Here is a 23,560-nt window from a genome sequence, read left to right as displayed (position 1 = left end):
ATTAAAAAAAACTGTCCCAAACGAAGCCTTAGTGTTTATTTGATTTTCTTAGATAAAAAATATTTAAAATTTATTAAATTAAAAAAATAAATTTATGAAAATGAAATTTTAAAGATTGTTGTTTTTTAATTTTATATTAATTTATAATTATATGTAATTAAATAATAAATTTAGTAATACAACTTTTTTAAAATATTATTATTTTTTATTTCAAGCAATCAAATGAGTATTTAAGGCATTATTACTTTCAGCCGAATATCTCCATTAAGTTTTTATTTTAAAAATAATAGTTGTCATAGTCAAATGTAGGTGAAGGGGGAAAAACAGGGCAGTATGAAAACAATGCATCAACAAACCTTTTGTCATATGAATAATATCATAATTTAATAAAATAAATAAATTAGGGCTCCATTGGCCCAACAGAAGACTTCTATTGTTGATCAACCACAAACCCAGTCAAGAACGTGCCATGAAATTAACGTTGAAACTTCTTCATCACGTGTTATAATTGTTTTTTTTGGACGGACTTGTTTGGCCGACCCAGAATTGTAACCAATCGCTTTGGTGGTCCTATCCCCACTCACGACAGGTTAATTTAGCGTGATGTCTCTCTCTAAGTCAATTAAGATAAATTCATACACATAACACATATATAGGCTACAAACTCAAAACTTCTTAGTTGATAGTCAAAGCTCCTAATCAATAGAACAATATGAGCTACATTTTTGCTTGTTATTTCATTTGCATCATTTTGAATTTGAGTTCAGCTAGTTTAACTTTTGAGTTCGACCTAGCCGAATTCGACCTACCAAATTGGCCTAAGGTGTTGATGTAACAGCTCAAACTCTTAACTATCGAGATATTGTCTACTTTGACCTAAGAGCCTCATGGTTTTATTCTATTGGTGCAACTTTTCAGTAGGTCACTCGTCCCGGAATTGATCTGAGATGAGCATGCTTAACTGCAAAATTTCTTAGTGAAATTTCAACCATTATATCAAAAAGCGTCTCGATGTTTAAGAGTTTAGCTCCTTTTACTTAAGGAGGTTCAGAGTTGAATGACCGATTTGCCGAAGCGCCTCAAAGCGATTATCACGTCACTCACTTAAATGGCACAACGTGGATAAATGTTGCAACAACACCTCTTGATATAACTTTTTATAAAAATATAAAATCTACAATTGAAATACATGAATTTCCTTTTTAAAGTATAAGATGTTTATATCAATTTATAAATAGTTATTTTGTGATATAAAATAGCACTCAAATTTATTACTTAATTTTTATATACAAGTCATGTTTTTATTTAATAAGTACAAGTCTCTCTTTTCTCTCTCTCATTGTTTCTCTTCTCACATACATTGTTCTCATACTTGGGTATACAGAGTCAGGGCATTGTACGTTAAAAATATAATTCTAATTGCAGAAACTATAAAAAGGAAAAAATTTATGTACAAAGCACCAGCATCGAAAAGTCCAATCAACAAAGGATTAAAATACATTTTCTATTTCTTGACAGGTTGTTTCCTCTCTCATTGTGAAGCTTATCCCTCTCTTTGCCTATGCGAAGAACAGCAAATTTTGTCTGTTACAGTCTAAACAAAAATCAGCACTGATACAACAGGTCGAAGAGGACCCTACAGCCTATAATAATTATCCCAAGTGCACATGCCACAGTCTGTAAATAATACTACTTTTCCATTTTAAAAAAAATTATCATGAAAACATCAAAATCATTAATTTTACTTTAAAATTCGTGCAATTTATTAAATATTCAAACAAGTTTGGTTGTTGCAGCTTAAACAAAATGAACAATATTTTGTCAGGTCAACCTGTAAACAATATTTTGTTCAATTTCAGGGATAAATTTTGTATGAAGATGAGTCTCAAAAATATTGATTTTTCCTTAAGATGGGTGCAATACGTAAAGAATTTAATGAGCTTTTATTTTTGTTGGTGTTTCTGCTGTAGCAGCTGCTCGTAAATAGACTTGTCAATATTGGACCCGACCCAAAAATTCGACCCGAACCCGACTTGAAAATTTCAGGTTTGGGTTGACCCGAACCCGAAGCAGGTCGGATTTAGGTCCCGAAAAACGCCCCGTTTGAAAAACTGGGTCAGGTTCGGTTTGACCCGGAAATAACCCAAAATGACCCAGAATGCACACAAATCCGTCTGCCCGAAATGACCCGCTTCCCGGCTGCCCCGCATGCCCGGACGTGTCACGTCGCGTTGCATCGCGTCCCGAGGCCATGTCGCATCCGCGAGTGTCACGAGGTCATGTCGCGCCGCAGTGCGTCACGAGGTCATGTCGCATCTGCGGGTCGGGTCGGGTTGACCCAAACCCAAAGCGGAAATCGACCCGTTTGCAAAACCGGGTCGGGTCGACCCGAACCCAAATAGTGCCGGGTCAATTTCGGGTTCGACCCGAACCCGACCCGTAACCCGAAATTGACACCCCACTGATAAATCAAAAACAAACACTGGATTTAACCCATTCATTACTCAAAAGGCCTCATTAGTGTAAAATTATGCCAAAAAGTCACCTTACAGTTTGTAAATAATATTTAATTTTCTTCAACAAAAATTGTAAATAATCACTTAAGTTTTATAATGCACTCATTTTAAAATAAATTCAATTACCAGAACCCAAATCGGGTCGGGTCGGGTTCGGATTTCCGACCCGTTTGTCCACCCGGGTCGGGTTAGGGTCGACCCGTTTGAACTCGGGTCAGTTCCGAGTTCGACTCGAACCCGACCCGTGACCCGAAATTTACACCCCAATCGAGCTACAGAGCATTTCCAATCAAAAGGCAACAAAGTGCCAAATGCTTGCTCTGCAATAATATAAGTTGTAATTTAGGTAATGGCGCATTAGTATGAATCAGTTCCACAGCGTCTAGAAGCCCGAGTCAATATCTGACCGGCGTTATTATATGAAGAAATATGACGCAATTCTGACTTTGGATACAATAACAAATGGCCAATTCTGATCTGCTAAATGATTTTGTTGTCCAACTTTGTTACCATTTCATCGATAAAATATTTTGTGAGCCCTTAGATGGGGGCCGGTTATATTTTATCTCCTAATGTGTTGTAAATAGTAAGGGAAAGTTTTAAAAAAAAAAAAAGAAATTAGGGAATAAGAAGATAATTAAAAAATAATTTACTGGTTTTTATGAGACACCTGCTTTCCCACTTGATATAGCATCAAAAAAATTATGTCGATCAGAAACGAATCTCAAGGGAAATTCAAGTTGGAAACTTCAAAAATTAAATCGTAGATCATATGAACTCCGATTTCAGCAAACTTATAGTCGAACTGAACGTCTCGAAAATACGAGCCCAACGACACCAAATTTGACTCAATCCAAGCCCAAATGAGTCCAAATCAAACACCTGAAGCTAATTCCATTCTATCTAGCCCCTTCCATTCTTCTAAGTCAAGGAATCAATCCCAAATATCATGCAACACTATCCACATTATCACTTGTATACAATAAATTATTTTGTGTGAAGTCTGGACCGTGAGAATCTTTCAGACATATGAATGTACACACTGTGTGTAGAATCACAATCCGAATGATTCTTTCCGTCCTGACTCCACACACAAAATAATTTCTTCTTGTATACCCCTTTCATCACCATTAGAAGAGGACATTCATCATAATTTAGTTATTCTATATTATACTGTCAACAAAATTATTTTACATGGCTCGATCATAACCCTCCATCCGGGATTTGGATTCATCAAAACTCAGACTAATATTTTATATTTTAACAATAATAAAATCACAACGTGCAGAGCATGCACGTCACTAAAGAGGAGCAGATGTTTTTCTTTGAAGCTAACATCCCTTTAGGCCCGATTATAAAATTATAAATAAATAAAAATAATTCCAGTCAAGTCGCCTGCGCATAGCTAAAGTCAACTGGCTTACACCCTCAAACCCGTTCCACGAAACGCTACACAGATATAATTATTTCCGCACGTTTTTTTTTCCTTCAACTTCCGGCGAAATTCATTTGAGGCGGCTGGAACTCTCTCTAAAAAATAATAATTTTATTTCTTATATAAAATTAATCAGAATATATCTAAAATTAATATTACACTCTTTGGAAATAAATTTTATCAAAATAGCATAAAAATTTATTGCATGCTTTCTAAAAACCTTCATACTCTAACTTATTTGAATATTAAAAAACTATTTTTGATCATAAAAATTTAAACTTTATTATCAAATTGAATTATGTTGTTTTTATTTTCAATGAAAATTTTGATATGTAAAAAATATGATAATTTATATCAAAATAGCTTAAAATTTATTCTATTTTCATTGAAATTTTTATTCTAAATAAACAAATTATAGTTTAATAATCTTAAATAGAACTAATCATTTTTAAATTTATGCTAACATAAATTTTATCAAAATATTATAGCACAATTTTTTTGTGGAAAAATAATTTTTTTAACATTTAGGTCAATTAAGATAAATTACATACATATTATTTTTGTAAGCTCAAATCAAATATCTCTTAGTTGATAGTTAAAATTCTAAATCAATATATTTAAGTTTTTAATATAATTTTTTTAATTTAAATAATTTTAAATAAAAAAACTGTTTCATAAAATATTAAAAAAATTGTTCCTGAAGAAGCCAAAGGGAGCTGCATCTAGAAAAAAAAATTGTGAAAAAATTAGAAACCCGCATCAGGTGGGCAGCTTCTTCACTCTCTCTCTCTTCAAAAGAGACAGTCAAACACGGCATCACTCTTTATTCCATTATAAAAGCTGCCATCACAAACCCCTCAAAACTCTAACCTTTTTCCGATTTCCCCTTTCAATATTCCACACCAATCACGAATCTGTGTAACGGAGAGAGAGATAGAATGGGGCCTTTAGTTTTGGCGACTCAAGTGGCGACTGGTCTCGGCGTGGTGGCCGGCGCGATGCTCGTGAAGGCGGCAGATGAGTGCCGGATGCATCCGCCTCTCGCCGGCGGGTGGCAGCAACGGTGCCCGAAGTGCAGCGGAACGGGCAAGGTGGAGTGCCTCTGCTCGCGTTGGTCCGACGGAGACCGCGGCTGCCGCACTTGTGCCGGTTCCGGCCGGATGGCCTGCAACAACTGCCGCGGTTCCGGCTCCGGCAAGATCGCACCAATTCGGATCTCGGTCAGATCGAGCCGGCCTTCCTTTTAGATTAGCTGTGTTGCCTTCCAACGATGAAAACTGTAGATCTGGAACCTTGTTGTTCTTGTTTTTAGTAATTTTTATTTGAATTAGGGAGGAGAAGAAATTAGAGGGGATGAGTATAGCTTTGATGAATTATCGGGTTTTATAAGGGCCCGAAAATTAATTTGAAGTTAAACGTTTTGCTTCAATTTTATTTAGTTAAATATTTGTTTATAATTCTGTGTTGACTCAGCTGAATACAAATTTGATGTGGCGGTGATCATAGAAGTTCATCTTTAGGTCAGACCATGACTAGTTCTTAGGCTTTGTTTAAGGGCAAATTATTAAGTTCGGCGTCCGTATTCGTCCGGAGGCGAATTCGGACGTGCCACATAGTGACGTGGAGCATCCAGATTCGCCTCTGGACGATCCGGACACCGCACGTAATAATTTGCCTCGTTTATGATGGTTTTTTTTTTTTTTTGTTGTTGTTTCTTAAAATAATTTTTTAGTACAAAATTTAACTTTTTTTATTAAAAAAATATTTAAAAATCAATAAAAAGCCGCCCCAAACAAAATCTAAAGCTTCATTTGGGACGGCTATTTTAGTACTTCTTAAAGCAACTTTTTATTTCAAATATTTTAATTTTTAATTTTTACATTGAAAAGCTATTTTAAGAGACATTTAGAAAGCCATCCCAAAAGAAGCCTTAATCATTGAATTTATTTTAGTGTAAGATTGGTTTTCATAATGATTTCTTTAAAAATAAAAAAATTAAAAAATAAAAAAAAAGGGTACAAGATTAATTCAAGTAGGTAATGGTTTGATTGTCATGTGCTTTCCTCTAGTTATATAAATTATAAAAACTGTTATATCATAATAATATGAATTTTTTTAATAATTGAATAATTATTCAAGGAATATTAGCTTTTTTATGAATGATATGTCATCAAAGAACTATAAGATTAAGAAAGAGAAATTTGACTTTATGCACATCATAATGTTTGAATTCAGAGAAATATGATCATTATTTTAATTCTTAGAAAAATATGATTGAAAGTTAATTTCAGATCAAATTATCCTTACTTTGTATACGTGGAATGCTATTGAAGTTCACCCAAGCAAACTTAGTTTAAATTGGTATGAATTCAAATTATATTTGAATCAAGTTCAAATAGTATTTGATCTAGATGCAATCAAATTTTATTTAAATTTGATTCAAAGAATGTTCAAATATGAATCAAAATAAATACAAATATTGCTCGAACCTAATTCGAACAAGATTCGTCATGAGTCATATGACATATGTCCCATGGTTGTCTTCACAAGCGAGCTCCCACTATAAAATCTTCTTCACAAACATCTCTATCTAAACTAGCATCCTGACCATTTATTTCATTCACTCGTTCTCATTATGTTTTGCTAGACCATGCATTCTTCATCTTCGTAACCGGTGGTTTCGCTCTATTCTGCCCTCGGCAGTCTTTCGACGATCTTTCCCTGTGCCATCGTCTACTTCGATGACGTTCCTTCCTCGTCTTCGCAGCCACCTTCTCCCCTCTCATGGCTAGTTGCTTGGCACTTTCGACAACGTTCCATATTGTCTCCTCCTTCGACGACGTTCCTTATTGTCGCCTCCAGCGTTCTCCTTGGATACATCATCCCCGCCGTCTCATTCCACGATCGACTCTTGTTGAGAAGGTAATCTTCCTAGTTCCTTCCATTTCATGAGTCTATTGTTCATATTTTAAGATTAATTAGGAGATGCGTGAAGATTGTTCAGTTTAGGGCTTTTTGTGTGATAGAAAAGTTGTCCTCAAACTTTAGAAAATTTTCTATAAGATTGTGGTGAAACCTACAATGCTTTATGTTGTATAATATTGGTCATTAAAATAGAAGCATAATAGTTAGTTAAGTGTTGCAGAGATGACAATGCTTAGGTGGATGAGTGGATTTACTCTTATAATCTGTTGTTCATGATGTTGGTGTAGTTGATGAAGATATTATTAGCAGAATTCATGTTGGATGATTGGAATGGAGGAATACATAGGGCTTATTGTGTGATAGATAATTTCCCCTCAAACTTAATGTAAAATTCTAAAAAAATGATGGTGAGACCTACAATATTTTATGGTGAAGAATGTTGGTCATTAAAAGAGAACCATAATCTTAAGTTAGTGTTGTAGATATGAGGATGCTTAGGTGGTTGAGTGGTTTTATTCTTGGAGTCTATTATTCATGATGATGGTGTAATGGATGGAGGTATTATTAGCAGAATTCATGTTGAATGGCGGAGGAATGCAACAAGCATGTTGTGTGATAGATTAGTTCCCCTCAAACTCAAGGGAAAATTATACAAAATGGTGGTGAGACCTATAATGCTTTATGGTGTAGAATGTTGGCCATTAGAAGAGAAACATAATATTAAGTGTTACAAAGATGATGATGCTAGGTGGATGAGTGACTTTACTCTTAGAGACATGATACAAAATGAGCATATATAAGAAAAGGTTGGAGTAGCTCCAACGAAAAATAAGATTAGAGAGAGTCTCCTTAGATGGTTTGGTCACATAAAACAGGAACCTTCTGATGACTTGGTTGGAAAACTATATGCATTAATGTGTTGCACTAATTCATATACACTCTTCTATTGTGCAATATACAATGAGTGCGTGATGGAGGCCAGTGCACACAACTATACATACAAACTCCTAAAATCATCAATATTGCACATATTATTTAATTTTTTAATTAATACAAATATCATTATTTAGTTGTAAAAATTTATAGTTCAAGTGTGTAATGGATATTCAAAAATACAAAAGTTGGATGTATAATCAAATGTTTCCTGGATGCAAGACATTAAAAGATGAATTTCTGGACTGAGTGAACTATTTCATTCAAGCAGACAGTCAATTACCTTCATTTATATCAAAGGGTAGGCTTTGTTGTTCATGTCTCAAACACGAAAATAAAGCATAATACCTCACACTAGATGAGATTACTGTTAATCTATATCGTAGAGGATTCATGGCAGGATATTGATATTGGACTTCACATGGAGAGTACGAGCCTCATTTTGACTCTCGGTGTGGCCCTTCTGCAAGTTCCAACATAGTTTAAGAATGCAGAGATAAAACATCTGAGGACTTGATTTATGATGTAATTGGGTTACAATTTCAATTATATACAAAAGAATCTTCAAATATGGAGGCAAAAACTTTTATGATTTATTACACGCAGCACAACAACCAATTTGGAATAGCTACACTACTCACTCCGAGTTATATGTAGCTGTGAAGATCGATGTTAAGTATAAATATATAATATAATGCACCTAAAGAAAGCTTTAATCAATCATTAGCCTACTTAAGGAGACGAACCTGATAGATAATATAATTCCAACATATTTATACCATATTAAAAAATTAGTTTTCAAACTTTGTTAACAGCAATAAAAATAGATTGGTGTGTTAATGGACGCATGTTTGGTGTTTGAAATTCACTAAGACTCATCTTTAATTATTATCTTGAAATGACACTAATATTATATGGAATAATATAAATTATTGTTGCTAACTCTTTAGACAAATGCACTGATGTAAATAAAATATATAATTATGGGTTTTGGGTTTAACGAAAAATAAAGGTAATTCAAATACAACATGTTATTACAATGACCTAAGGCTCGAGAATCGCAAAACACATCATGTGGCTTATGAGCCTTAAGGCTATCTAAGTTTAGAATATTTACCTAAACCATAGTCAATGTCCGATGATATTCCGTCGTAGCACCTCCATCCGATAGTCATGGAGGCGACTGATCTCCTTAAGTACCTTTGTTCGTTTGATCACCACTGTTCCTCATAGTTTATGCCAACAAAAAAAAAGTAAAATTGTGGTTAGAGCATGCTAATAATTAAAATAAAGTAATTAAAAATACAATCAAATTAAAATATACCTTATTTTCAGGCTTGTGTGCCAGCTTCGATTGACTTTGCTTATAGAATTTTCGGCTTTGAAGATTCTTTATATAGTTTTCTAAAATTTATACCGACGCACAAGAACTGAGAAGATGAGAAGAAAGGGAGAGAGAGAGAAAGAGAAAGAGAGCTAAGGTTTTCTTTTAAACTTTCACTTTCTAACAATCATCCAAATAACTCATTTTCTAACGTTGACACACTTCATTCTTCAACACATTCACACACTTCAATTCTCAATATGTATACACTTTGTTCTTCCAAGATGTGCACATTTCTACTCACTTTAATTTTCAACACACACACAAAATTCACATTTTCCATACACACATCTCACATTTTCAAAATTCAAACACTTCACTATAATCACGCACTTCACCCTTCAAAATATACATAAATCACTTTCCAAAATCACACAGTTCATCTTTCAAAATATACATAAACCACTTTTCAAAATCACACATTCCACTATTCAAAGTTTACACACTCTACTTCTCAAAGCATTTCACACACTTTTCAAACACTTCACTTTTTGAAAATACACATTTTGCTTTCCAAAATACGCACATTTCACTCCTCAAAATACATACCTCACTCTCCCAAAATATACAAACTTCTATACACTTCACTTTTCAAAATAGGTACTTCACTTTTCAACATTATTTACTTTACAACACATACACTTCAATTATCAACATATACACACACTTCATATTTCCAAAATATACCCATTTCTATACACTTCACTTTTCAAAATACATACTTCACTTTTCAATATTCACATATCTCACTTTTTCGCACGCACACTTTTTCCATTTTTCAAAATACGTACACTTCATCTTTCAAGATATACACATTACTTTTCATGATCACACAATTCACTTTTCTAAATATACACATTCCACTTTACTATTCAACTTATACAAATTTTTTTCTTAACAACAACTTGCTTAAATATAAAGCAATCTATCACTTCCCTTTTCCTAAAACACCACATGAGACTACTCATGTTACAAATACATAGAATAAGCCACCTTACATATATTTTCCTCACAATGAGTTATGAATGAATATGATAAATTTTGCAAATATCTCACATCTCCATTTCATATACTCACTAATGAAAGCAAGATACCTTAAAACTTATCTTTTTAAAATATGTTTAATATTAGACCCAACTTGTAACTATGAACAACAAATTCATGTGGTTGTTCTAACAACTCAATGCCTATGCTCAATATAACTCCATTCTTTTCCAAAACGCATGAAGCTTTCCAACACATACATTCTCCTTCAAACAACTGCTAAAGGATGTCAAACACCTTTCCACATCTTCTCTAATACTCTCTAATCCCTTAACATAAATGAATCATACTATCATGATTTTCTTTCCAACTATGAACAAAATCGCCCATGTTATTTTCAGTCTTATGTAGTAATAAAGCTACCACAAGTTCTCCACTCCCAAATTACGCCTATAAGCCTCTTATTTGCAAATACGCATAATATGAGTGAATGAAACGCATCTTGCAATTATCTCAAGTTTGTCTTAAAATCAACCTTACAATAACAAAACTTAACTCAGTTATTTGCATACAATTGGGAGATAAGAAAATTTTAGTACAAATTTATTTCCTCCAAGAACTCACACTCTTCCAATGAGACAAAATACATGTCATGTAAGGTACAATCCCACATCTCCATTACTTTTCTCATTAGATTAGCCATAGAATATAGGTTAGCCCTTTTACATATCAACTTCATAACAAGGTCAAGAAACACCTCACTAATATGGCAAAAAGGGCAACAAAACAAGCTACCTATAAATATTGATTGATCATATTCTAAGAAAGATATCACAATTTATCATGGAAATAGCTCTACCGGGTTCTTATATTTTATAAAAGAAAGAACAAAAAAGAATGGAGGGAAGAGACAATGCAACCATACAAAATGAAATAAATGCAGTCATTTGTCCTCCAAGATTAAAAAAAAAAAAAACATGTAAGTTTGTATATACATTCCAACAAACCTTCATCATTTCTCTTATTACCAATGCTTCTCAAAAGAGAGAAACATAAATAAATCTTGCCTCAGATTTTAATCAAGAACCCTCAATACCTGATTTAAGTGAGTAGGACCAGCCAAGAGTGAAAGAAGAAGAAGATAGGAATAAGAGGAAGATGTGAGGGATGATTACCTGTAGTTGAGGAGATTTTTGGCGTCGGCCAAGGCAAAGGAGTCTAAAGAGGTAGAGTTCGGTCGGGGTCCCTTGAGAAAGGGACGAAGATGAGGGTTTCGGCCCTTTGTGTCGCGCGAAGCAGAGAGGACGGGAGAGAGAGAAGGCTTGCAAAAACTATAAACTTATGATAGTTTGATTTGATCAATCTAATTTAATCAATGTTGATTTCAATTTTAAATAGGTTTGAGACGAGTTAATTTGGATTTAATCAATTTTGATGTTGTTAAGTTGGACCTAATTCGAGTCAACAACAACAACAACAACATCAAGCCTTTATCCCACTACGTGGGGTCGGCTTTATCCAACATCAAGCCTTTATCCCTAATTCGAGTCAATTTATCTAAATATTACACTGGTTCGTGTCAACATACATCGAGATGAGCTAATTTAATTTAAATCATGTTAGAAATGAATAATTTTGATTTGATTGATACCGATTTGATCATATTAGGTTCACTTAATGTAAAGTCTAATGAATATGATTTTGATTTTATTTTATTGATTTTAAATTGTTCGATTCGATTTGGGCTAACTTAGAAAGTTGTATCAGTACTACGTCAGTGGATATCCACCTAAGGGAAGTCCTAAAAGTGATGTTTACATTAGGCACTAAAAATTAATTTGAAAAAATTGACCTCAAATAATGAGGTCAACAACCATCATTTCCTTGGGCTATCTCTTAGCCTTTTGGCATAAGCTATATTTTCCTTATTATATGACACAAATATATTTCTTTCTCACATGTGGATTCATGTTGAATAATTTCACAAATAAATTTCTTCATATAATTATCTTTAAGTTCTTATGAATTTGTTCGCTCTTTTGGAAAGCGGTTGACATGATTCATATGATCCTATTATCATTATCTATATTTTCATCCACTTTATCATGTATTCATATGTGTAAAATGATAAGTATATAGGATTAATCTTGCTCTAATGATGCTTAAGATGCCATATAATATACATACAATGTGACATACATGATTCCTTAAAGAAAATAACATGCATTGTTCCTACATGATTAATTATGTTGTATATGCAATCTCATTTATATTTCATGGAGGTGAATGCCATGTTACATAATTTCATACATGCTTCTACATAATATATACAAGCTACCATGTGATGGTAATATTTTATGTGGCATACATGATATATAAAAAGCTCCACATGTTCCTATAGTCATGATGGACTCTTTCTTTTATGATGATTCCGTGATGCCACATGATAGGTAGGATAGGATTTGTATTAATAAGTTGATGGTTTAAATGAACAACTTTATATTAAATTTAACAAATATATTTCTTTTTTTAATATACAATCAATTAAGACTAAATGAAAAAAGAGAAAATATATAATTGTGAGGGTAAATAAAAGAAAGTAAACTATATCCTTTAAATGTTTTTTTGCTCAAATAAAGGAATTTGAAGCTTATTTGCATTTATTTTGAGTGAATAGAATAGCAAATCGAAAACCCATTTATAAATCATATTTATATATTATCAATTACCAAGAGAAGAATGTAGCAGATTATATCATATACATTGTTAAAACTTTATCAGGAACTTTAACTTGCAAAATATATCAAATTATTCAAATTTATAAATACAAGTAGGACTCTCTTCTCTTCATCCAAACCTATTGCATCACCAACAAAGTCTAACGTAATATGGCTCCTACAATCAATGGCTTCTTCATCTCAAGAGAAAGTCTGAGACACTCAACGAGTTGCACGGGCCTTGCGGCAACCCAAGTATACTCTTGAAGAAACCGAGCCAACCACAAGTGAACTGTTGTCAAACCCAAGACCCGACCAGGGCAAACCCGTCGACCAGCCCCAAAAGGAGCGAGTCTCAAATCTGATCCCATTATATTCACCTCCTCTTCAAGAAACCGTTCGGGTCTAAAAACCCATGGGTCCTTCCAAATCTTCGGGTCATGAGCTATAGCCCACATATTCACCATAGCGGTAGTCCCCGAGGGCACAAAATATTTTCCAACGTGGACATCATGGACCGCTAGTCGTGCCCATGATAAGAGTGGGCCGGGCGGGTGCATTCGGAGGGTCTCCTTGACTACGGCCTGCAAAAAACAAAGCTTCGGAACATCCGAATCATTAACGGGCCGATTGCCCACTATGCTATGAAGTTCTTGTTGGGCCTTAGCCTGGACTGCTGGATGAAGTACCACTCGGGCCATGATCCATTCCATTAGTATGGCAACAACATCCGTGCCTCGGAAAATCATTTCCTAAATATGATAAAAGTCCAATAATCACCTTTTTAAGTAAGCTAAATATAAATTTAATAATAAAGTAATTGATAAAAAATTATTAAAAAATCATTTTTGACTTAGAGCAACTGCCCACCACATATTCATGAATTTGAAATGATTGTCAGAGGTGGAATCAAGAAAAGTTTAGGGTGGACAATTTTCCAACCTAATTTTTTTTTTAAGAAAAATACATATTTTAATTATTTTTCTCATCTTCAATAAGTACAGTTGTCTAAATTCTGAGAAATAAATTTTCTTTTCTATTTCATATATAAAATTACGTATTTCAAAATTCTATTTTACCCAACTTCAGAAGAAAGGCCGGTTCCACGCCTATGTATTGTTATTGTCAGAGCAAATAATCATGAGCTTTGTGTCTATTTGTGATAATTTACATAATAACGATAATTTCATTTAACTATTATTTCGAGGTTTCTTTTATACTATATTTTAGAAAATTTAATAATAAAATTATTTTGTATGATCAAAATAATTAAGATATTTTTCTTTCAGTAATTTCACAATCAACTTCATAAAATAATGAATCTACTCCAAATAAAATTTTAATCTATGAAATTCAAATTCAATGAGGAAGCTCATCATCATCAACTCTTTCTAATTAGCTGAAATTGACTTTACAAAGTTTTTTTTTTTTTGTGGGAAAGACTTTACAAAGTTAGCCCACGTTATTGGATGAGCTTAGCATTCATTGGGTGTAATGTGTACGTTTAATATATTTATATAACTCTTTTAATATGATTTCTACGTACTCAAGTCCTTTTTTCATAATTTTAATATTACGATAAATAAGAATAATCCAGTTTTTTTACTAATGTTATTAATTTGTTTAGGCTTCATTTGGGAGGACTTTTTATTTCTTCTTAAAAAGAAATTTTAGTGCAAAAATTAAAAATTATGTACTAAATATCTAATTCAATAAACAATAAAAAAGTCATCTCAAACAAAGCCTACTATTTTCGTCATCTACTTTGGTGAGGTAAGAAATTAGTAAGAATTCATAAACAATCCTTAATAAGTGCCAATAGTACTACACTAAGGCTTCGTTTGGTTATTCGATACTTTTGTAAAAGATAGTTTTAAGAAATATTGGTTCATAAAAAGGAGTTTTCTAACGGAGAAATCACATATAAAAAGCTTTCTCAAAACAGTAGAAAAATAGAGAAAATTATGTTATTGGGAACGTGGTTTGAGGAAACGAACAGTAAATAAGAAATAATTTTATCGTTTTAAAAAGGAATAAGCACAAAAAACGTCCAATCAACTAGGCCTAAGATTTCGTTTAGGGTGTCTTTTCTAATGCTTTCTAATGCAGTGTTTTACTAAAAATTTCTAGCTCAAAATTTTTTTTATACTAAAAAGTTGCTCTATAAAACAATAAAAAAGCCGTCCTCAACAAAACCTAAAGTTGCTGCAACTATTCTATGAGCAATCACATGTCAAATAAATAAATCGACGCCAATTTATGAAATCATCATTTTTTTTATATACATAGTCAAGAAAAAAAAAAGATAACATAGCATTTCAAATTAAATTCTTTAGATATATTTGGATAGACTCGTAAGAGATATACATATGATGAATATAAATATTTTTTATGAGTGATTAATTTAGGACTTCTTATGTTTGATGAAAAAAAATGCAATGTAAAAGAAATATAAAATATTTAAAAAATTTAGAGCTATTTGAATGAGTATAAATAAAATTTAAGTATTGTTTTCTTTTTGCTCTTAATAGTGATTGATGATCGATGACGAATGTAGCAGAGGTAGCTGGCGGCGATGGCAGGAGACAATGGTGGTGGGTCGCCAATAGCTTACAGCAGGTGGCGACGACTTGCATCCGCCAGTCAACAACAAACATGCGATGGTTAGCGGTAGCAGTCACAATGCATTTAAAACTCAGACAAATCCAACGATTTTCAAATACATCTAAATTGAACTAAGTGATAAATTTCAAATAGTTAATACTTTTACTCTACATTTCTTTCCCATCAAAGTTTAAACTAAACATCAATATCTTTTCAAACTCCTGCCATTTGAAATACTTCGCACCTATTATACTTCAAATCACACGGCCCCTTAAGGATTAAAAAGTATAAAATCATTATATATTTTGCTAATTTAGATAATATGTTATTTGATATAGGATATATATATATATATATATATATATAAAGATTAAACATTTTATTTCAAAAAGAAAGTAAATTTTTCTCACAGCAAAATCACATTATAAATTCCTTAATGCAATAATATAGATATATTTTATAGATAATAATTTGTTATGTGTAACACCTATGAAATATAAATTACTCAGAAAATTTGAGAGGTACGTACCCAAAGCACTGCTATGATATCTCCATCAGAGAGACTCTCCTCCTTAGGCAAGCCAAGAAGAACTCCAAGAAAGTCATCTTGATGAAGCTCTTCTTCTCTTCTCCTATCTTCCATTATTTTACTTATAACAACTTGAACTCTGGAAGCCAAATGCTTGCACCTTCTCGCCACCCCATAGAAGTCCAGAAGAGCTCCTAAAGGAAAATGGTCTTCCCAGCTAAACCTCCCTAGTAACTCATATCCTTCCCTCACCATCTCCGCCAGCAACTCCACTTCCCTCGCCGGAACCCTAAACCCAAACAAGCTTCCCATCACATTCTCCAGTGACCCCTTCTCCAGCACCTCCCTTACAACCATTTGACCTCCTGTGTCCATCCTGAGCTGCACTTGAGCCACCATGTTATCCACCGCCTGCCGCCGGACTCCTTCGAGCACGGCGATGCGACGTGGAGAGAACATGTGTGTGGCGGCGATCCGGCGAAGATGGCGCCAGTAGTCTCCGGCGGGGGCGAACCCGATGGCCCGCTCGAACATGAGCAAACGAGCTGAGGCTTTTATGGGCCGGTCGGAGAAAGCCGGCCCGAAAAGGATTTCACGCGCGGTTGTCGGGTCGGTACTGATGACCACCGGGGTGGCGCCTAGGCTGAGCGCCATTAGGCGTCTGGCGTTGTGGTGGGTTGACATGGAATCAAGGTTTCGGTGGGCGAGCGGGCCCATAGATGGGATGGAGCCAAGGAGAGGCCAACCGGACGGGCCAGGTGGGATTAGAGAAGCAAGCTGGGTTCGGGCTCTAGTCGGAGCCCATGCGAGCCCACCTCGCCCAAGCCATGCAGGAAGAAAGAGGAGGAGGGAGATTGAGAGAGTTGCTAGTAGCAAGAGAAGAAGCCATGGGACATGGTTGGAAGCTGCTAGGCTAAGTAAGAGAAGGACTGAGGTTGATGCTAAGGAAGTTTTCATGATGAGAAATAGAGAGAACGATATGAGCAAGAGAGAGAGAGAGGAAATTGAATTGGGCTGATGAAGGATCACAGCATAGTATTTATAGGAGATAGGGAGGGAGCAAGCGCAAATTATTACGTCCGGTGTCGGATTCGTTCGGACACCAATCAGGCGCGCCACGTTACCTAAATACATCGGGTCTCGATGTATTTGGGTGATGTGGCGCTTCTGAATTGGATGTCCGGACTACTAGTGACCAGACATAATAATTCGTCTGGAGCAAGAAGTGTTAATTGGTGGGTGCCACAAATGTAGCAAGGGGAGTAAAGATTGAGAAATTTGGTTCATGATAACTACCTTTTAATTAGTTTATTATTGAATTGCAAGCTAATTCTTCTTAGTATAATATTTTATTTCATTAAAATAATTATTTTTTTTATTTTTAATAAAATAATTTGCTTATAACTTGCTGAAAATATTTTGAAGTTCAAATAAATTAAAAAGTTACGGAAAAAAATAGCTGACAAGGGAAACGTTAACGAAAATCAGGTCTCTTAAAACAAACTCTCCTTCGGGAGAAATTGTTCTGTGCGGACAACGGATCGTTTGGAGGCGAATTAGTATGCACCACGTCATCCGGTACACATCCGGGATACACAGCAAAAAAGTAACGTAACGCGTGATGATTCGCCTCTGGACGAGATCCATATATATCCGCACAAAATAATTTTTCTTCCCTTCGTGCCTTAAAGAAGCATTACCTGCACAGCAATCCTATTACTTAGATCAAACTCGTTTAAGACCTATTGCGTCCATGAATATTCGCGACGATAGAGAAATATATAGTTTAACGTCTTAGCATTGTACGAAGATCCAGCACACAAGCAGATGAAAGAGATGGTGTAGCGATCATAAGAGACGCTAGAGTTTTTATGTGGAAACTCCTGAAAAGGGGGAAAAACCACATGGCCTGACCTAGTTTGAATGAATCCACTTGTATTTGCAATCAATTATAAATGAGGTCTTTCCTTGGGAGAAGGCATTGGCTTGATTTCATAAATGTACATCATATAGAGTGCATTACAATGTGAAACTTACATTAATCAACATTGACATGTTTGTTTAGTCAGCAAGACCATAGTCGGCAGAAGACCGGGGTCAAAAAGACCATTGTCCGATGATGGAGGTCGGAAGGATTGTAGCAGGAAATGGAGGTCAAAATGATTGTAGTAGGTAGGAGATTAGGGTCCAGAAAGATTGTTGTCTGGCAAGGGAGGTCGGAAGGATTATACTTTGTAGCCCGGTAGAGAATCAAGTTGGTTGCGAGAGGAGGTCCAACGGCGGTCGACGATCGGGCGGTGGTTCGACGAAGGTCGGGCTAAAGTCCGACGGCGATCATTTGCCAAGCGATGGTTTGAAGAAGGTCGGGCTAAAGTCCGGCGGTAGTCGGTTACCGGGCAGAAGTCCGACGGCGATATGTGGTTGGCGGTGGGGCGAAGAAGATGCTAGAGCTCTTGAAACTTGAGAGCTCTCTCCCATCACACCAAAAGGCATCTCTATGGTTAAAAATCTAGCTTAATTTTATGTAAGCCTCTAAAATTAACACCTAAGATTGGAAGATGAAATGGGCGAGCCAATTCCAGTGGGCCCCTGAATCCACAGAATTACGCGAGAGATGCGATAAAGAAAGTTCTTGGCTTTGTCGGCAACCATAAGCCGGCTCGAGTGGCTGCTAATTCACCTATGCTCGTAGGGTTATAATTATGTCTGATAATCTAAATTCGCTCGAGCTTTATTTAAATACCAATTAATGTTAAATTAAAAAAAATTACTTTGATTAAGAAATGGAAATATTTTAGTAGATAGTCATCACTATTCACAATTAAAAAAAAAATCAGAAGCGAATGACATTAATTAAAATTAATATGATATTCTATAAAGTAAATAAATATATTTTTTTCAAATTTGAAAAAAAAAATTAGGGATCTCCATCTCCTAGCAAAAAATGGTCAATTTAGCCTTTAAAACTCTTGAAATCATCTTACCATGAGATCAAAATATTAGAAATTATACTTAGTGGCAAAGTCATAAATTTTTTTTTATTTGGGTGCAAATTAGATTTTTCAAATATTCTATCAATTATTTTCATTAATGATTGAGACCATAATTTATTTTTATATAAAAATAAGAGCTATAAGGAGATGAAATAAATAATAAATGTTATTAACTATAATTCTATTTTAATTTTATTTTTATATATTAAATTGTGGTAGAATAAATATATTTTTATAAATATGAGAATATAACATATAAAATATCTATGAAAAATTACAACTTTAGAAAGTAATAAAAAAAGTTGTCTCTAATGAGGCATTAGTCTTTAAAAAATATTTTTAGGTCTTTACTTTATGTGTTTTTTAATTTTTTTTTATTTTCTTTATTGTTTTGAAAGGAAATATGACATATCACATCCATATTTGTTTATTGTATGTCAAGTCCAACGTCTTGTTAGATAAAGGGATCATACCTCACTAGATATGATCTAGATCTTATCCAAACTCTAAACCCCAGGGGGAGTAAAGGTAAATTATTTGAAGAAAAATTATTAAGTGCGGAGTGTGGACCGTCTGCACAAGTATTGGGTACCAAACGGTACCCAGCAGTACCGAGTGGTACCTAGCTGGATACCTTATACTTGTGTGCGGCCGTCCTTACTCCGTACCTAATAATCTCTCTTATTTGAATGGCTTCTAGAAGAGTGAAGCAACTCTCTTGAAAAATTGTTTTTGCAAAGATTATTATAAAATTATTTTTCTCATAATAATTTTATTTAAAAAAATTATAATTTTGATTTTGAGTTTTTTTTTTCTAAGAGATTTTGTGAGAAGTTGGGATTTGTTTTTTTAAGATACAATAATTTTCATGCTACTTATTAGAAGCTTAGGTTTCATTTAGGACTATTTGTCTAGTGTTTTATAAAGCTACTTTTAAGTACAACAATTTCTTCAAATAGGAAAAAAAGGTGGTCTAAAGCTGACTCAAACGGCTTTTTTATTGCTTCTTAGAATAGCTTTCTGGTAAAAAAATTTTTTTACTAAAAAGCTGCATTAATAAGCAGTACAAAAATCATCCTAAACGAAGCCTTAATCTCAATAAAATTCCTTAGAAGAGGGTTTTATATGAAAAATCTTAGGCCAGAATATCCTAATATATTGTGTATCAATATGGAGTGTTATCTTTATATGTGTATTTGATTTAATAGATATGTCTTATTTCTCAAGACAACTAAATTATTAAATAATATAAAAAATATTAGATAAATACAATTAAACTATTAAACTAAAAAGTTGATTTAGAAAGCAGAACAAAATTATCCCAAACTAAACCTAGCCTCCTCAATAACTTCTCCAAATGTTGCCTCCCCACTCTCATTGCTTAATTTAACTCATATTTGCTAAAAACCCTAGCCTTCCACCTAGAGTCATCCTCAGCTACTCTAAGAACTTAACAAGTAGTCACAAAACAACAATACAATCATATACTCTAATGGGTCATATCAGGTCAAGTGCATGATCAACTATTTACCCATAATATTTTATTATAGAGAATTTCTTTTATCATTTAATGTCTTAGCTTTGTACGAAGATCCAGCACACAATCAAATAAAAGAGAGGGTGTAGCGTTCATAAGAGACGCAAGAGTTTTTGTATGTGGAAAACCCCTGAAAAAGGGGGGAAAACCACGAGACCTGACTCAATTTGAATGAATCCACTAGTGTTTACGTACAATCAGTTACAAATAAGGTCATTCCTTGGAGGGAAGGCCTTGGTTTCATGTAGCAAATATACATCATACAAAGTGCATTACATGGTGGAAATTGGAAGAATCAGAATTGAAATGTTCTTAAAGTTGGCAGGACCATATATAGTTAGATGGCGATGGAATTCGAAAAGATGGTATTCGAGTGACACTGACGACGAATGACCATAATCGGAGGGCGACATAGGTCAGAAAGATCGTTGTCAGGCGACGGGAGTCAGAAAAAGGACTGTAGTCGGTGGGCGATGGATGTCTAAAGGACTGTAGTCTAGCGACGGAGGTCTGAAGGACCGTAGTCAGCGGACGAAAATGGTAAAAAAAAATTGTTATCTAACGGCGAAGGTTGAAGTGACCTTAGTCGGGCGGGCGATTGTTGTTAGAAAGACAATTTTCTGGTGACGAAGGTCGGAAGGATCATAATGAACGAGCAACTGTTGTTAGGTGCTTGGGCTCTTTGGATTCATTCAAATTGTCTAGGTGACGAAGGTCAAAATGATCATAAGGTGTAGCGTCCAAGATGATATCAAAATTCAACGGTCATGAGCTCTTTGGATTTATCTCATCGAGATGATCGATTCAATAATAAGCATGTAATGTCTGGAAACCATTTTGTAATTCGAATTATGATTTGAACCTTCCAAAGACGCATTGAGTCTTTGATTTGGACTCGGATTGAGTCGAATTTGATGTTGTTGGGTTTGTCTTTTCAAGACGTTCAATTCGACTATAAGTTTGCCTCGAGATTCATGCCCAGTCAAGATAATATTTTGATGATATATCCATGTTCACGCAATAATAAAATGTAAATGTTTTACATATGAATTTCTTTTTAAGTCTCAAGTATTATCAATTTGTTTTCATAAGTGAAGATAAACATGCATGAAACTTATTAATCATTAATAAACTTACAAAAAAAAAGTGCAACTTTAATTTTATGATTTAAAAATTACATTCAATAGATTGCATGAAACATATATTTTTTATGAATTGCACTCCTACATTTTTTGTAACTCTCATGTATCAAGAGGGGCAAGAGGTTTTAAAAAAAGGATTAGCTAAAATTTTGTGTGTTGTTCAGTGCATGAAGACGAACAAATTAATCTTAAAATTGCCAATATAACATGCTAATGTCCTAAATTTTCAAGGACATAGTTCTACCAAAGCAAAAGAATGTAAGAACAAAGAAAAAGAAATTTTAATTACCACTTAGGTTTCTTTTGGAACGACTTTCTTGCTGCTTCATAAAGCAGCTTTCTAATAAAAAAATTAAAATTTTTATACTATTAAGCTACTTTAAGAAGCAAAAAGAAAATCATCCCAAATGAAGTCTTAGGCACTACTATTAAAACAAGTTCTCGCAGCACTTTTTTTACCCTACAGCAGCGGTTAAAACAAGCAAAAAGAAAATCATACCAAATGAAGTCTTAGGCTTCGTTTGGGACGGCTTTTTTACTGCTTTCTAAAACGTAGTTTTAATACAAAAAGAAAAAAATTTGTACTAAAACTCCGTTTTAGAAAGCAATAAAAAAGCCGTCCCAAGCGAATCCTTAATTTCTTGATGCCCTTTGATGACGTATATGACCTCCACTTGAAACAAAAGTTATGTGGTGGATGGAAACTTTGGTTGAGATATCTTAAAAGGGAGAGTTGCTGCTCTTAATGATGGTGGAGCCTATTTGAATTATTATGTTTTTATCTTTTATGGCAAAAGCTATGAGATTTTGGATCTTTTTATCACATAACCAAGGGAGATTTTTGGGTCCAAGGGTATTGTGGAGTGGAGGTGGAAGGTCTAAGGGTGGTGAAAAGCTACAAGAAAGTGATTATTTTAGAACTTTTTGAATAAAATTTTAATTGAAATTTAATGAAAAGGGAAGGCTAAATTTTCTTTGATGGAAAAATGTAAAGACTAGAAGATAAAAAATATAACATATTAGCTAACTAATAGCGACAATTTTTAGAGGATAGGATTGGATCTATGGTTTGAAAGATATGATCTTTTTTATGTATGCTAATCACAATAATTGAACAACAAACGTTGGATTTTTATGAAAGAGATATGATTTGATATTTGGAAAGTCGTAGTGGAAGTAAATAAAAAAAATAAAAAAGAAAAAAAGAAAACATATACCTCAAATTAGCTAAAATATTAACTATAATTGATTCACAAAAGTTTAAGAGATTTAAATTATTTATCATAGGATCAAATACATGAAGAATTATAGTAAATAAGACAATCTCAAAAAAAAATACACCAAAATCCATAATTCGAAATTCAACCATAAACTATATTTACAACCCATCAAAATAAATATCACCGCTTTATTTTAAGAATTTTAAATATTAGTTCACTTAAATTATTAATTTAACCAATTTATATTATTCCCAAATAAACTTTATATTATCAAAAAATAAAAAAAATAATGAACTTCAAAAAATAATCCAATGAGAATCCTTCTTATCCTACATCATTAAATATGTTAAAAATGTAAATAAGACACTTAAAACTAATGAAAAAGAAGCAAAAATTTGTGCCCAAATTTCACATAATAAATTTAAGCTTCATTTTTGATGATTTTTTACTATTTTTTAAAGCATTTTTTATATAAAAATTTTAATTTTTATTAAAAAGAATTATTTTAAGAAATAATAGAGAGCTATAACAAACAAATGTCACTACACTTTGGAGAATGGAAATTTATTAATATAAAATTGATGATGACCATATTTCTATAAAAGGGAAAAAAATATCACCAACGAAATTCTTTTGTGAGT

The 23,560-nt window shown here is 33.6% G+C and overlaps 2 protein-coding genes across 2 annotated transcripts; one reads left to right on the top strand and one right to left on the bottom strand.

Moving 5' to 3' along the window:
• Positions 1 to 4,810: 4,810 nt before the first annotated feature.
• Positions 4,811 to 5,408, top strand: LOC110105773 (protein SPA, chloroplastic). Its single transcript, XM_020835409.2, has one exon. The coding sequence runs from the start codon at positions 4,890 to 4,892 to the stop codon at positions 5,196 to 5,198; it is 309 nt and encodes a 102-aa protein (XP_020691068.1). The 5' UTR covers positions 4,811 to 4,889; the 3' UTR covers positions 5,199 to 5,408.
• Positions 5,409 to 13,055: 7,647 nt separating this feature from the next.
• LOC110105775 (cytochrome P450 78A4-like) lies at positions 13,056 to 16,984 on the bottom strand. Its single transcript, XM_020835412.2, has 2 exons — positions 16,028 to 16,984; positions 13,056 to 13,646 (listed from the first exon to the last, which is right to left on the bottom strand). The coding sequence occupies exons 1-2, from the start codon at positions 16,982 to 16,984 to the stop codon at positions 13,056 to 13,058; spliced, it is 1,548 nt and encodes a 515-aa protein (XP_020691071.1).
• Positions 16,985 to 23,560: the final 6,576 nt, after the last annotated feature.

Source organism: Dendrobium catenatum, unplaced genomic scaffold, assembly GCF_001605985.2.
Source record: "Dendrobium catenatum unplaced genomic scaffold, ASM160598v2 fragScaff_scaffold_1342, whole genome shotgun sequence".
Classification (NCBI taxonomy): Eukaryota; Viridiplantae; Streptophyta; class Magnoliopsida; order Asparagales; family Orchidaceae; genus Dendrobium; species Dendrobium catenatum.
The sequence above is the reverse complement of the archived record's forward strand: the minus strand, read 5'-3'. Positions and strand labels throughout refer to the sequence as shown.

Bases quoted from the DNA above. Each gene is read 5' to 3' on its own strand.
- LOC110105773 (XM_020835409.2), top strand. From the start codon at position 4,890: ATGGGGCCTTTAGTTTTGGCGACTCAAGTGGCGACTGGTCTCGGCGTG.
- LOC110105775 (XM_020835412.2), bottom strand. From the start codon at position 16,984: ATGAAAACTTCCTTAGCATCAACCTCAGTCCTTCTCTTACTTAGCCTA. The intron at 13,647-16,027 runs GTACGTACCTCT...TATCATATTTAG, and splicing joins ATATCATAGCAGTGCTTTGG to GAAATGATTTTCCGAGGCAC.